Source organism: Parasteatoda tepidariorum, chromosome 7, assembly GCF_043381705.1.
Source record: "Parasteatoda tepidariorum isolate YZ-2023 chromosome 7, CAS_Ptep_4.0, whole genome shotgun sequence".
Taxonomy (NCBI): Eukaryota; Metazoa; Arthropoda; class Arachnida; order Araneae; family Theridiidae; genus Parasteatoda; species Parasteatoda tepidariorum.
In genome coordinates, this window is record NC_092210.1 from 56,949,651 (window position 1) to 56,966,403 (window position 16,753).

The 16,753-nt window shown below is 29.1% G+C and overlaps 1 protein-coding gene across 2 annotated transcripts in view; it reads right to left on the reverse strand.

The window, feature by feature from the left end:
* The window catches only part of LOC139426036 (uncharacterized), an 87,065-nt gene that overhangs the window by 17,752 nt on the left and 52,560 nt on the right, over positions 1–16,753 (reverse strand). Inside the window, exon 1 of one of the 2 annotated variants that reach the window (XM_071183476.1) lies at positions 10,257–10,381. The exons of the other annotated variant lie outside the window; for it this stretch is intronic. Within the exon in view, the coding sequence (XP_071039577.1) occupies positions 10,257–10,298 (42 nt within the window). The 5' untranslated portion in view covers positions 10,299–10,381. Of the gene's footprint in view, positions 1–10,256; positions 10,382–16,753 lie in introns of those variants that run through there. 2 annotated transcript variants of the gene reach the window in all.

The window sequence follows — 16,753 nt, forward strand, 5'->3', positions numbered from 1 at the left end:
TCTCCGATCACACTACATACACCCACACCAGCCCTATCACCTCTCTTAATTTAACTCCCTTCCCCACCTCATCCCTCTACTTCAACGAAAAGAAAACGAAAAAAAAAGTTCGATGTTGGAAGCACGAAAATGTCGGTAATGTGGCTAAAAGGTTAATAGCGAAAAATCTCGTGTTAAATAAACGGAGCCCCGACTTCACTCAATTACAATTCTATATTTCTCCTTACACTACACCCCTTTCTTTCATTTTTTTAATCTCCATTTATTCCTTTTATTTAATATATTTTTTCTTCCTTTTTCACTTCAGTTCTTCCCCCCTCCCCCGATTCAATGACGCTTGAAAAAAAGAAAAGGAGGGTGGGTAGGTGAGGAGAAGGATATGTGTATACGAGGAGAGATGGAAAAAAAAAGGAGAGGGGAAAAAAAAGGAGAAAAAGAAAAATCGAAGAAGGGGGAGGAAGAGACACGAAAAACAGCGTTTTTTACCGCCTTTTTATCTATCTAAATTAGAGAGAATTGTTACGTTAATAAAATCGCCAGTTCTGCTCGATTAAATATCGATTAAGATAGGAATGATGGATACCAGTTAATTCAGAGCAGCGAAAGTGAATAATAAAAAAAAATAGAGAAAGAAAAATAGAGAGAGTATCTCAGCTATTTCGCTTTCCGTAACACAAAAGATGGAAGGGAAAAAAAGAGAGAAGAGAATTAGCTTTAGCCTGGGATTTTATTTGCTTTTAATAAGGATGATGTTTAAAAACATTACGACTGTCTTATCCTCCGAGTGACTGTTTTTTTTTTTTTTCTTCTTCTTCTTCTTTTGCTTAAATGTATATCATTAATACTTGTAGTGTAAATGTGATTTATTCAATTATTAATTTGATATGGATAAATATAAGTATGGTATAATTTAAATCGAAAAATTTAATAATGTCTAATAATTATAAATTTTTAAAAATAACAAAATTTTTTTTTTAATATTCTTTCTTTTTTCAAATAATTGACGTCAACAAATATTCAACAAGATTTCACTTAGCTTAAAGAATGTAGATGGGAAATCTTAATTAACCTTACCTTAGTTTTACCTTAAATTTAGAACCTTAAATTTAGAAACCTTAATTTTAGATGCAAATTATGTTGCTATTAATACTGCAAAAAATATTTATATAAAAAATAGCCGGTAATTAGATTGTGGCTGAACTAGATTTATGTTTCTTAGATGAACTTTAAAAAAGGAAAAATTTAAAATTTGAGTAAATATCTAAGACCTTTGAACTATTTTGTTACAAACCTCTTGCCCCAAATCTAATTATTTTTGAAATTTATAAGAAATTTTTGACAAAAGGAATTTATGGTTTTACGTAAGCAATACTCAGATCCTTGTCCCTCTTAACTGCTTCTGTAATATTTAAGGTAAAGTAAAACATTCCCGCAGTAGCTCATTGTGGTCTAAGGGGTCGTGTGAGCTAAGGATAGACAATTTCTTGACCATCGGTTATGATGGTGAAAATGTGATCAACATTGTGCACAGACGGCTTTTTTTTTTTTCACTGACAATCTGGTAGTCAACTATCTGAAGCTAGGTAGGCTTTAAGCTCTCTGTAGCAATATTTTCATTCTTAATCCAATCTGTGGGGGATCAGCGAGATAAATTTTTCATATTCTCAATCTTGCAGGCCCATTTATTTAAAATTAACCTGGTCAATTCAACTCTTTGTGTGCTCTGCAACACTTCGCCTATGACTGGGGAGCATCTATTTGATTGCCTCTCTCTTCTTGACATTCGTTTCTGTGATGACTTTTGTGCCCTCTCACCTTCTGGAGCTACTTCAGTGTTGTATTGGACTGCAAGAGGCTTTATGCCTGAGAAGACGATGGCGGGCGTAATTTAAAAAAAAAAGAAAAAATTATTCTTAATAAACCAGGCGTGAAAATATAAACTCTTGAATTTCGGTAAGACTGATTAGATTTTGTCAAATGAATCCTCCCCTCGCACGTGGCATGCGAAAGATGACAGAAAAAACAGGGACAAGGAAGCAGCGAAGTAGTGACGAGATTTGAAGTCGTGGGCATTTAATGAAGGAAGAAAAGAGAACGAGATCATCGCGTGCGGAGGTGACGATTTGAACAGAAAAAACAATCATCGAAATAAATTGTCAACATTGTGTCTCCCAATCTTCTTTACACAATACCTGGGGCCACTGAACCACAACCGTTGGCACTAGGAAATCCCGTGCGCAATTGTCTGCAGATACATAATAAACGCTTCATTATTTATTTATATTCCTTCCAATCTCTCTCTCTCGCTGTCATTTTCATATTTACAAACAACTAGTCTATCCCTCCAATCTTTTGTACTACTTCGATCAAACGGTTACAAAGCCTTTTCTACCTGAGATTCGTCAATTAACCATTTTATCCACTCATTTTTATTTACTGTTGTCCGATTTTAATTTCATTATACCATTTTATATATTTGTTCATAATGTAAAAAGTAAATTGCGATTAAATTGGGCATTGGACCACTATGCAGTCTTAAGTCGATGTAACGAACATTGTAAAATCGAAAAATAATTTCATAGAGAAAAAAAGGTCTTTAAAAATGGTAGTGACAGAGAAATCTAGAGGCTTGTGTCATATTTACAAACAACTAGTCTATCCTTCCAATCTTTTGTACTACTTCGATCAAATGGTTACAAAGCCTTTTCCATCTGAGATTCGTCAATTAACCATTTTTTCCACTTTTTTTTTTTTACTGTTATCCGATTTTAATTTCATTATACCATTTTATATATTTGTCCATAACGTAAAAAGTAAATTGCGATTAAATTGGGCGTTGGACCACTATGCAGTCTTAAGTCGATGTAGCGAACAATGTAAAATCGAAAAATAATTTCGTAGGGAAAAAAATGTTATTTGGAAATGGTACTGGCAGAGAAATCTAGAGGCTTGTGCCTCCCTTTAAGACAAAAATTTGAGTTTTCATAGGAATCATTATATTTTGAATTCATTAATTTCTATTTATTTTGAAAATGTATCTTAATTGTTTTATTACTTGTTGTAAAGGTACGTGGGTATAATTGCGAAAAATATTTAATATCAAAAAGGTAAAGAGGGAAAAGGTCGATAGAATGCCTCCATTGGTGTAAAGAACACTTATCTAAATATGATTGATCTCTTACTGTGAGAAATAACTAACGTTTTCACGTAGTAAACTTAAATGAAATGTAATTCTTATGCAATATAGTAACATTTTTACAACTCATTTATCAATTACCATGAAAAAATTACTACATAGTCATTAGTTTAAAGTACTTGAAAAATTCATATGACATAGTTTTATTTTATTTTCTAACCGTCATTGAACAGCAGACTCAATTCTGAATTTACGACTACTTCATAGCCTTGTGATTTTGAACCAAACCCAGAAGACAAGGGAACTCCTGGATCAAGTTTTGGGAGAAATTTGCCTTCCTGGATAACTTTTTAATTTTACTAACCAAAAATTTGCTTTACTAACCAACATAGGGAGGAAAATCACGAAGATCACCCACGTTTAACCTGACTGCAAGGGGACTTTTACCCATGATCTGACTAACACTGAGGATATTTTACGTCAGCACTGTGGTCGGTGAGAGCCAGGTGCGGAATTCGTATCGACCAGTCATCGCTGGGATTCAAATCCGGTTCACCTCATTGGAAGGTGAGCGCTCTATCCCGTGGTGGAACCCCTGAACCATAAGATATAGTTGACGTTACGTGTCAATTAAGATAGGCATTTTTAGATAACTATTCCTTCTTAGTTAAATGAAAATTCCCCCTGCTTATGCACAAAAATAACTTTTGAATTAAGAAAAAAATTCTTGTTCAAAAGAAAATCAAAATTTTGTACATATATATGAAGCAAAAATTTTTTGTTTATTTTTGGTAAAATAAATTTTGTTTTAAAAGAGAACATACTTCCGTTTTAGATTGTCAACCCCCCTTCTTTTTCGAAAAAATTCCCTTCTCAGGAGATTTTCAACTTTTCAGTAAGAATTTAGGCACAATCGCAAAAAAATAGGATGTCCTAAAAAAATTTGGGAAAATTTTTCGCTCTATCTTATTAAAATTCTAAATTATTTTTTTTAAAACGAGAGAGCCAGAAGAAGTAAAAAAATTATATAGTACTTATTAGGAATTTATTTTTATCTAGATAACACAGGAATGTTATTTTTATGTATGTAAAAAGAAAATTATTTTTTAAGGAGGGAGAAGAAATAAAAGAATTACATAGTTATCAAGAAAATTATTTTTATAAAAGCTTGGATATAAACAGAATAAATAATTAAAAAAAAAAACAGTAATACTAACCATTTTCAAAGAAAACCCCATTAGACTATTAAAGAGAAAGTTACCCAGCGTGAAAAATGGCAAAGAGAAATTGATAAGAGAGTGCAACTGAGCACACGTAGGTTAATTTCTTTCTTTCTTTTTTTTAAAGAGTATCTGCATTTGAAGCGTGGCTATCAAAAAACAATGTTCTGAGATTTAGAGACAAGAGCTACATTACAAAGAAAGAAAAATAACTCAGAAATCAAGTCACGTAATATTATTTCAATTATTATCGTTTGTATAAATGACGCCAGATATGTTGCTTTACGTTGCGAAATAGATATTGCTATTAATTGATATTAACTGCTGCAACGTCTTTTAATTTGAGATTTGAAATTTCATATTATTATTTTACAAATAATGAAGCTGTTATTGCCGGATGCTATTAGCTATCGTCAATTTAATCGATGGGCAGATATATATTTTTATATTTTAATTCGTTTAAGTAACAAAATAGCATTTTCTCCTTCCTTACTTTTTAGATTTAAAAAATTAATTCTTTAATTATAAATACATTACTATAAATAATTAATTTATTAAGTATTAAAATAAAAAATTAAGACCTCTTCTTTAAATGTTAAAATAAACTCAAATTTCTATCAGAAAAAATATTGAAATTAGTTTTAAATACTTAACTTATTTTGCATAATTCAGAAAAATTCAGATTCAAAAAAACATAAGGACGAATTAGAAGCAATAAATTTTTTTTTTTAATGGTCAGTTACTGTCACTAGATGTAACAATTTGTTAAACTAACACGAATATCTCAGTGATTAACATTAATTTAGGTCAATAACATTGGAAAAGTAGATTTATTTTTGTATAATTTCAGACTGATTTAAGCATAATTTCTTCCTTTTTATTTTTTTTTTTTACAAAACTTTCTTAAAAATTGTTTTTATTAATAAACGTAAACGCATTCTAAATCGAAAATAGCAAATTCCTTCAAAAAATGGCTACTTTATTATTTCACTACAATTTTAATTTCCTTTAAAAAAAATAACGTAACTACAACTCTGCGGGGGTTATAATTTAATACCAACTTAATGTACCTCGATTTCTAAATGTATCAATCCTATTGCATCAATTTTTAATTCTTTCCATCTTTATATTTCAACTAATGATCCACCCAATCGTCCGGTCGTACAAAAATTCTAAAAAAAGCTGTTGGCAGTCCAAACAAACAGGTATCAATATTTATCTCCAACAGTTAAAATGATGAATTGAAATGAACAGTTAAAATGATGCAATATGATTTATTGAAAAATTTTGATACATTGTAAACAAACTTTGATACATTGTAAAACAACCAAACAAAAAATATTCTATTTTAAAAACTATCCTGGTGACATCTTTAATTTAACATTTTTATAAGCAACTTAATTATGATATTCGAGAAGTGAGGAACATTCGATCTACTTAAACATATATAATCTGAATCGTAAGGTAAAAAAACTAGATCACACACAATGTTAAGTTCGAATAGAACAATCTAACAGTTGAATTCACAATAAATAACAATGATATTTATCTCTAACAGTTAAAATATATGTAAGAGAAGAATTATGATGAATTAAAAACAATGCTCAAGCAATATGATTTCTTGAAGAATTTTGATACATTATAAGCAACCCTACTACAAAAAATTATTCTATTTTAAAAACTGTCCTCAGGACATCTTTAATTTAATATTTTTATAGACAACTTAATTATGATATTCGAGAAGTGAGGAACATTCGATCTACTTAAACATATTTAATCTGAATCGCAGGGTAAGAAAACTAGATCACGCAATATTAAGTTCGAATAGAACAATCTGACAGTTGAATTCACAATAAATAACAATGATAAAATAATAACAGCTAAAGAAATAACGCCAATAGCGAGACATGTGTAACTGCTAAAATAACTACTCTCACGCAAAGGCCTAAGGGAATTTTAACTTGTTAAATCTAAATAACAACTCAACCATAACAGGGAAAATAAAGTTTCAATTCTTAATTTTTATTTTAACACTAAAAAGCAACCTTTTTTACACGAATTAAGCATGTAAGTGCAAAACTTAAAATATTAAAGAACCGTGATATTGAACTTTTCTTAGTGGCTTAAATTAGTTTCAGGATCTTATGCCAAAAGCTAACAATCCTCGGTTCGAGACAAAAAAATTTTAAAAAAATGAGATTATTTAATTTTCTTTGTTTAAAAAACTGACGTAACTGCATCTCTTTAAAATGGTAAAAAAAAGAAAAGATGAAGAATCCTGTTATCTCAAATAGATATTTCTCTAAGTATATTCCTTGGTTAAAAATTGTTGCTAAAATAGTCGTTGTTTAATCATTTCGAAATATTTATGTTAAATACGAAACAAGATATTTTGGGAGGTGACGATTTATTTTTCAATTATATGTAGTTTATAAATTACGTACAATTTTCAAATTAACCTTTATTAAATTATGTAAATTAAAAGGATTGAAAAAGTTTAAATTTGATTTCAGTTTCCATTTTTTTAAATCAGAGTACCAATTTGTTCTCGATTAACAAAGCTTGCAATAGAATAATTTCTTTAAAAAAAAAAAGTCTAGCCCTCTTAAAACCTTAAATCAATTCTCAAGAAATCGCAATTTTTTTAGAAAAAAAATATTTTATTCCTTCCTTGCTCTTCATCTTCCGGGTGAGACTGAAAAGTAAAAGTTTCTGAATATCTTGAAACAAAAAAAATCATTAAAATATTCAGTTCACTTCACTTCCAAGAGGGTCAAGGACAAATTCTTGAAGGAAGCCATTGCAGGGAAAAAAACATTTCAGGCGTGAAGCACTTGTAGGAGTTCTTTCCACTTACAGAACAGCATCGTTTGCTATTTCCATTGTGTCGATATCGATTAATCGCAATCAGAGAATGCATAGAAATCCTCAAATGTAAGCGAGTAGGGAAAGAGAAGGGGGAATTTAATGCAAATATCCCTCCTCAAATCAAAAGCAAGCTTCACAATTCCAAAAGCTATACAAGTGCATCACAGAGGAAAAGGTGGAGGTGGGGAAGGGACTGACCGGCTTTAAGCGAAGGGATAATAGTCACTCATTAAATTCGAACCATTTGTTTTGGAAATGAAATAACGAAGGCATGTGTGTATGTATGTGTGCGTATTATACCCACTGTAGACGTACTTTTGATCGACTACAGAGTAAATGGATAGTGAATAATGCAAGCCTTTATCTAAGTACTTAAAACGAAGATCAAAATCAAAAAATAATGGTTTTACCAGTGATATTTTTTTCAATTCATTCATTCATTGGAATTCTTGATTCTTTTATTGATGTTTTTTCTCCCTTTTGTACCGAATCGTATCCACACATTGAACAGACCATTTATTATTTTTTTAATAGATGTAGGTTCATTTTTATTTATTACATTTTTTCCCCTGTTCTCTTTTGGGTGCAGACCACTTTTGAAATCGAACAATTATCAAAAGCTCGTATACAAAGTAAAATAAATGATAATAAAAAGGAGACGGAAATGTTTTCCCTGCATTAAAACATTTTCAATTAAGGGTCTCCTACTTTTTAATAGTACAAATCGAAAAGCCATTTTTTTTATTTCTCTTTTTTTTTTTTCATTCTCTTGCGATTACTATTATCATTGCCATTTATTATTCGACTTTTTGTTAAATGTATCGATTAACAAGAAGTGAATCTCATTTCGCCAGACCAAATATAACTTTAAATGTAAAGAAAAAAAAACATTTCGCAAATGATTATCAACTTATTTTCTTTTATCGTTCATATAAAAATTAATAGTTGGTGTTAAAAAAATTTCAATAAATAAGTAGAAAAAATTACTTTTACTTATTAACTTTGAAAAACTAAACTCCTTTAATTAAAATAAATTTTTCATTAATTCGTTTAATATACGTCAGTAATTAAAGAATTCATAAATATATTTCAATTTATATACTATAACGACGGATGGATTATTCGATATAACATTAAAGCAATACTTTTTTGTAAAAAAAGATGGGGTGTATAATAATTATAATTAGCAGAAGATTATGCAGCAATTTCTTTTAAATTGAAAGTTAATTTGATATTCTTTTATCATCACCAATAATTGACAATTATATTAAAGTTCATATAATTTTCGAAATTTTAAAATTAGGATTGAATTATTACTTAGTGAAAACTACTATTAAATATATAATAACCATGAATATTAAAGGCGATTAAAGTCCTAAATTTAGTATTAAACCCTAAATAGCTAAACAGTCTTATTGTTTTTCTAAGTTCGGACGTAACCTTAACAGATGTAGATCTCAATTTTTTTAAATATAGCAAATGTTACTTTTACTATGTTAAAATATCAACATTAACTTCTTTAAATGCTTATGGGTACTTTCCTAAGATACGCTTTGTTAGCCATAAATAAGGGTAATATAAATAGGAGCCGATTTTTAATTTGTCGTACATAAGTCGGATGATTACTCACTAAGTATCATTAATTAAGTTTTGTTAAGTGGGATTAATTTTTATACCACTAAATCACTTTTTCCCCATGATTCCTCTGTTGTAACAGTCTACAGTAACAAGTTAAAATGATATGAAATATTTATTTCTAAACTGTTATAAGACTTGAATGGAATAATAACTAAGATACAGTATGACAAAAATATTCCATCGAAAATTATATTTACGATTTAAAAAAAATTGCACGTAAACACAATATAAAAATACCGAAATTAAATTTCAATTTTTTTTTAAAACTTTTCAGTAAAGGCAAACTTTCAACCAAATTCAACTTCCTCGCTTTAATCATAACCACATTCTTTAATTTTAATTAAAAGCTGTAAAATTCTATACTCTTGTTAACACACATAGAATTAAATAAATACATAACTAGACAAAACTGAATTTGTTCGAATGTTAAATTTTCTGACACAAAATCTAAATTGGACAGATAATTATAATTGATAAAAAGATAAAATAATAAAAGATAGTGCTTTAGCTTCATTTAATATATGCATATTATTTGTGATTAGAACAAAATCAAAAATGTATAAATCTTTAGAGCAAAATTTAAAGAAAAGCATGGCATATTTACTAGTAACTATACTAGAAATTTAATTTATTTATGTAATTTATTATTTACACTTTAATATAAACAAAAATATTAATAAATACCAGAGGCGAAAGAATGACTGTATTACATGACTAGCAAATCAAAGAATGCCAGAGAAATAAAAAAAGGTCTCCAAAAATCGTTTGACAACATCATTTGAAAATCGTTTGACAGTTGCATATATCATCTTATCAAAGCAACTGCCTATAAGTCAATCAACAATTATCCTTGATTTATTCTTTTGCTAAATATTACTAAGCAATTAAAATAGAAATATTCTAAGAGGAATATTTTTTATTTTAAAAAAGAAATTACGAAAATATGGTTTTGTGATTAAGATAAATATTCTTTTTGTTTAAAAAATCATTTGATCAGCGTTCATATATAGGTTAATTAATACTGATACATTCCTTGCCTTTTTTCGCATCAAATGAGCAATTAAAATATGAATATTTTACATTATTAAAATATGATTTTGAGATATAGAAGTTAATAAAATAACAAGATATTAAAAGGCAATAAATTATTATCTTTTTAAGTAATCATTTAACAAGCAAAGTGAAGATTTTAAGAAATCGTTTGACAAGAGTTTATCAAGACAGATGTTTAACTGAAAGGCAATTAATACTAATCTATTCCTAGTATATACGTTAATTCCTGTGGTATACGTTAAATAACCGAATAAAATACAAATAAGAAAATCTAAAATAAGAAATATATTAGGTTAATAAGAAAGCAGTAAATTCATAGACAAAGAATATTATTTTCTTACTTTAGAATGGCGCCGGATCTGCAATATCCCATCGCCTGCCATTTCAACAAATGCAAGCAAACAGGAGAAAACATTCACTTTATGGCAAGGGGAGAGTAAGCGGTTAACATAATTACCAAAAGATCATTCGCCTGAGGGGAAAGGTCAACTGAAATCCTTTCAAGCATTGGTCCCCGAAAAGTGAGAGGGTTTCAGTAAAAAATAAACAAATAAAACAGCTAAAAACAAGAGTATATAAATGGCTCAGCTCTTGAAGAATGTTTCAAAAATAATTTTTTGTTGCATTTTAAAAAGACATGATTTTGTAAGATTACATATCTATATATATGCACAGAATTATATTCTTGTGGTATTTATTTACATCAAGTAACTGAAAAAGAACTTTAAGTTGAGTGAAAGTTGTAAGAATTTTCAAAAATGTTTGATAAAGTATGAAAAAATAACGGTTATAATATCACTTAATGAGTATTTCTTATTGCATAAAATGGTTCACATATTTATTTTTAATTTCATAAGTTTAAATATTAATTTTTCCTTAAACAGGATCTTAGAAAAGTAGATTGAAAAAAAAAAAATCTGAAACATATTTCCTTGTAAGTACATGCGCCGAAATAGCTGCCAAATTTTGGCAATAATCGGACAATGACAAGCGGAAAAAAAAAAAAAAAAACATTACATACAACGGGAAACATAAGACATAAAACATTATTACAACGGGACGAACTCAAAGCCAATACACATATATTTTAAACTTATTGCAAGTGCAAGAGCTGCAACTTCACTTAGCGCATACAAGAGCCGACATGAAAATAAATCCAAAAAGTTCTGTATTGTAATTTAAAAACAGTACAACTAAATTTAATGAAATTATACGACTTTTTTTAAATGTGTCTGCATGATGATTTCTCATAAAATGAAAAAAAAAATTTTTTAACCATTTTCCCACTGATTTCATATGAAATTTCAAGTCCTGAATTTCAAATGTTTTAACAAAAACTTTATTTTTAATTCCTCCTTCCGAGAAAAAAGCGAATTTAAATCTTTTTAAATTCAAAATTTTTAATAAATAAAATCACTCTTCACGCTTTATTATTATTATCATCTTTAAAGAAGTGTAATTTTATTTCTTTATTCCTTTTGAATTTTCTAATTTCAGCTGATTAATGAAGACTAAAAATTTCCAAACTCTATAGTAAAAAAAAATTTCTGCATTGAAAGATAAAAAAATTAAATATAACGTATTCAATAAATAGATTGACCGATTTCGTGAACAATAATTTTATCAGATAAATAGAATAGTAGCAGAAACTTAAATTTCGCATTCTATAGATTGGATAAAATACGTTATTGGGGGACACATGCAAGAAAGCAAAAATATCAATTTCAACACAAAAGCCTCGAAGTACTGAGTGTAAAGACGCCGGAAGGGAATAAACGACCAGGTTGCAAGGCGCAGGCACAATGCAGCCCCCCCCCCCGATATGCTCCTCTGATTAACTACCTACAAAGAATAGCTGAAAGATGAGAAAAATAGCCAATAGAATCTTTATGTAGCAAAAAGTAAAGAAAACCAATTGCCTTTTTTTACAGTTCATTGCCAATAAAAAAAGAGATTTGTGCAGCTGATTAAGGCTTATTAGCTGAAGAGAACATTGTGTTTTTGAGCTCAGCTGAATAGGAAAAAGAGAATATAAGATCAGCCTTTATTACCGCGTGTTGCATTTTTCTTTTAAAAAACGTATGATCTCAAATAAAATATACTGGGGAATTTATATATTCGCCTTGGCGTAAAATTTGGCGAGTGATTTTTTATTTTATTTTTTATATTCTTCCTTTTTAGTTTTCGATTGAATGTACAATGATTCTTATATTAATCTCATGCTATGAACATATTTTTTTTAAATACATTTTATTTTGATCCAAAACTTAGACTTAAAATTGAAGATAAACGTTATCAAGAAATTAATCATTTTTATTTTAGAATCACTTGCTTAGGGATTAGTGTTATTGTCATTCATTGGAAGTATATGTAGATTTTTCAATAAAGGAAACAGTTCGAGGTACTTACTGGGCTACAGTTATAAAAAAGATGAATTGTAGAGTGAATTTTGCAAAATTTAAAAAATATAATTTAATAGTTTTAGTATTTTTTAGTTTAATCTCCCCTCTTTATAATAAATCCCTAAATAGTAAATATCCCTACAGATTTTAGCTTATTTTTTTAAAATGTTTAAAAAAGAAAAACGTAACCTCAAACCTCAGTAGTAACCTCATGCAACATTTTCCCGTTCGATGTATTTGTTAAAGTAAACGAGTATTTTTATTCTTTTAAATGCAAGAAAGTAAAAAAATATTAATAATCGCAGTAAAGAAATATTAAAAATCTAGGCCCTTTGCACATTGAAAAACTAAATATGTCATGTTTCATCTAGACAAGAATAGTACTTATGAAATTGGAGAAAAGAAATTAAATCCTGTCCTAAAAAAATTTTAAAAAAATGCTGAAACAAAAAAAAATGACTAGCGCTAATTCTTTAAAAGAAAAATAAATAAATATAAAATTTTAATGCAGAAAATATAACTCTAACATAGTTTTAGTTTCATTTTGTTCATATTTAATAACAATACTTCCATCCCTTAACTGGCATAAAATCTAACAATCATAATCCTGTTGCACATGCAAGATAAAAACATTAACTTACGAAAATTTAAGTATACGTTAATTTCTTCTTTTCCTGCAAAACTAGGTTTTATTTCTCGTCAAATTATGAGAATAATTCCCTGATAGGCAATAAACCACGAATTATTCAATACTCGCTGAAAGTGAATATTCACTCCATACATAGAAGCAGCTTAAATTAGCTATATTTTGTGTGTCTTAAGTCTTATTACCCGTAAGGTTATAAAGACACCTTGCATATCAAATAACGACAGGACTTCTTTCAGGCAATGATCACGAATTATTTGAAGAAAATGAATAACCTCTGAGTCCGTGAGCTATAATTGGCGAATTCCTTAAATAAAAGTTACGAAAATTTGGCGACAAAGGCCTCCACAAAATAACCCCTCGCTTGAAGCTCCAGGGCATAACAAAGCAACTCCCAAACATCTTCTACCCAAGGGATTAATCAAGATTTCATTAGTATCGATCCAAAAACCATCCCCTCGACTATACGCTTACTATCTTCGCATCTCTTGTACTAGAAAAGAGCACAACGCCGAAATAAAAAGATAGGAGTCCCTCACCACCCGCTCCAAAACTTGGAAAAGGAAGAAGGGACAAAAGCAACCTTTAAAGACGCTTAATTTATTGCTTCTAACCCTGTCGATGCTTCCAATTGTTGGTTGCTCTAGTTAAGCAGTGACCTTATTGGATCTCTTGCACAAAAGCAAACCTTCAATTTCTTTTTCTACAAGAATGCTTCGTTTGTTAGCACTCAAATGACGATGGGAGAAAATATCTGCTGTTATCATTCATTCAAGGTGCGAGGAAATATGGTTGGCTCCGTCTTTTCAGACATTTTATTGGTCTCGAACGTATGCTGCAGCCAAGATCGAATAATTGATAGAAAAAAAAAGGACCACACTTGCTTTGTGAGAGTGGATAGCTAATTACGATCAGAATGAAATGCATTCCATCATTCTTCGATACATTTTTTCTTTCTTCTTTCGTTCTGTAGTAAATTACATGCGCTTTAGAAAAGTTTTACATCTATTGGCTTACTATAAAAGGAATATTCAGATGAAAGGGTAGCTTAATCGCAATGATAGGTTATTCAAGTTAAGCAAACCTAATTTGGGCAGCATAACTTGAAATATATACAGTTTCTTTAAAAAAAATTATAGTTAAAAGTTTATTATATTCTTAGAAATTATTTTTTGTAATGAATTTTCACAAATGCCTTTGATGAAATAAAATGAATAGGGCTATGATTACTTTATCTCTGCAAAAAAAATAATTAAAAAAAAATTTTAACTTTGTAAAAGCTGACATTCATTGAACAATTTTATTTGAATAAGGAAAAAAAAGATAGAATCATTTTCTTGAAAGTATAATTTTTATCAAATATATATATGCCTTCAAAATACTACTTGTTTTGTGATATGCAATCAGGAATTAAAAATGCTCCTATAGTTAGCATTAGGATGCGGGGAAAAACGGGTTAAGAAAAATATATACTATCCATGTTAATAAGTATTGCAGATATTTTGTAAAATTTATGGTTTCATTCAGAAGAAAAACCTGAATATCTATGATCTGTTAAGGGAAAAAATCTATTCGTTATTTATTTCTGATTTTTTTTAAATCATAATTGCATTCATTCCTTTGCGCTTCTTCTACTGTTATTAAGCATACGAAAAACGCTCGCCGATCTTCTATGAATGATGTTTAAAAATTTTAACATTTTCTAAAATGTGGATATTTTTTATTAGCTTCTATGCAGAAATCATGCTTGACCATTCATGCTTGATTGATTCAGAAATTGAAGTAATACTAACTGTTCCATATTCAAAGAATTCATCTCTCATGAAGCAAAGTTTAATTTGTTTCGATGAAGTTTTTCTGAGATTTAAAGAATAAAACAATGAAGAAATAAATTAAAGTTCGAAAAAAGTAACTTAAAAATATCAATAAGACATTAACAGAAGACAACTTAAATATTTTAAAAGTCACTAAACTTTTTTGAAAATTGCCGATTTGGTGACATTTCTCCCCCTAGATGAAAATTATCGAAATCAATGCTTTATTCTCAGTTTTTGCACATTTTTATGAGGCCTGGTGATGCAGCATTGCAGTTAGTTTTTAAGTAAAAAGATTCGACCGGAAACGCTTTTCATTTTCACAAAACTGTGGCATTTCTCCATATTGACATTTTACACTATTTTCGGAAAAAAGCATAGAGAATGCTGGCTGTAGATAGGCTTAATTCGACCTAACAATATTGAGTAATAAATTGTTGCAAACTCACAGCAGCTATGAAAGTACCATATTATTCGGAAAAAAAGCATCATTCCATTTGACAACGGAGTCCTCGGAAAAATAAACAGCCTTAACCGAATGAGTTCATAACGATACATAAAATTCAGAATTACTAACACATTTTGCAAAAATATGAAAAAAATCTAATTATAAAAAATGCAATTATAATCATTTTTTTAAGCTAATACCTTACTAGAAGAAGTAACTTTTATCTTCTCCAAATTCAAAAATAAAAATCACCTCTTGTTAAATAAATTCCAAATTGCGCATACTATCTTGGTTTTTGTTTCGGCAATTGCTGTCTCGAGATTTAAAGAATAAAACAAAGCACAAAAAAATTATTTTGAAAAGAGTATATTCGAATAAACCAGTTGTAGGAGCTTCCCCGCAGAACTTAATGATAAGAACAGAACTCCTCCTCCTCCCATTCCATTTACTTCACTCGATACATTTAACTGGAGATTCCAAAGTCAGATTAAAAGGTCACAAATCGTATTTTAGTTTCCTTTTCTACTTTTCTTTTTGTTATATTTACGAACCATTATTTTTTAAAGGTTGAATAAGAGATTTTTTTTTTCTTTCCACGGTCCGCATTCAATAAGTGTGGTCCCCCTTTATCTACTTAATTTATCTCAGATCGGTTTTTGAGGCGACTGATTCAGGAATTCGTAGATGTTATAAATGAACGAGAAAGAAAAGGTTAATTGTAATTTATAAAAACAAAAAGAAATCTAATAATAAATGAGTTAAAGGGTGATATTGTTTTTCTTACTTTTCTCCTGAAATGGTGGATGGCGTGCAGCGGTGGGGGCAGGGGATTTAAAATAATTGTAAAGAGAGAATTTTCTTGTTTGTTCTAATTGAGCCCTAATGTAGTAAGTTAGATTTCTTGCATTCTTTTATACCTTGCTTTGCAATTAAATGTTAATTAGATTTGTTAAATCTCTCCTCTTTTGATCTCATATTTATAGTTTTCTAGTTGTTTTTAGAAACGGTGGAGAAAAAAAAATTTTTCGCAAAAGATGTGAAGTTTTTATTATTTTTTTTCCTTCCATCAAGTTCCTGGTTGTTTCTGAGAGAACAAATTTTCCTTCAATTTATAATTTTGGAAAATTCTTTCGTTTTCAGTTGAAGAATCTTTTTTTTATCTTTTTAATTTTGTGAGTTGGATGAGAAACAATTTGAAATGAAATGAAGCAGGGTTTTAATGCGTCTCGCTTAAAAAAGAATAGATTTATGGCGCTGAGGAGGAAAAATTCAATTCAATTGCAAAGTGCGAGACGAGATCTGTTTAATATTAAACTCTTGACTTCATGTAATTAAAAAAAATTCAAAACAGTTTTTTTTTATTTTTTATTTTAAAGTTACTTAATGAAGAACTAAGCGAAACTTGAAAAAATTTACTTGTCTGCTAATAAATTTCAAACAGTCAATAAGTTGGCGCAAAATTCTGTACTGTTCTTCTTTTAATCGTTCCGTATCTAAACAGTTTGCAATGCATATAAGTATTACAGGA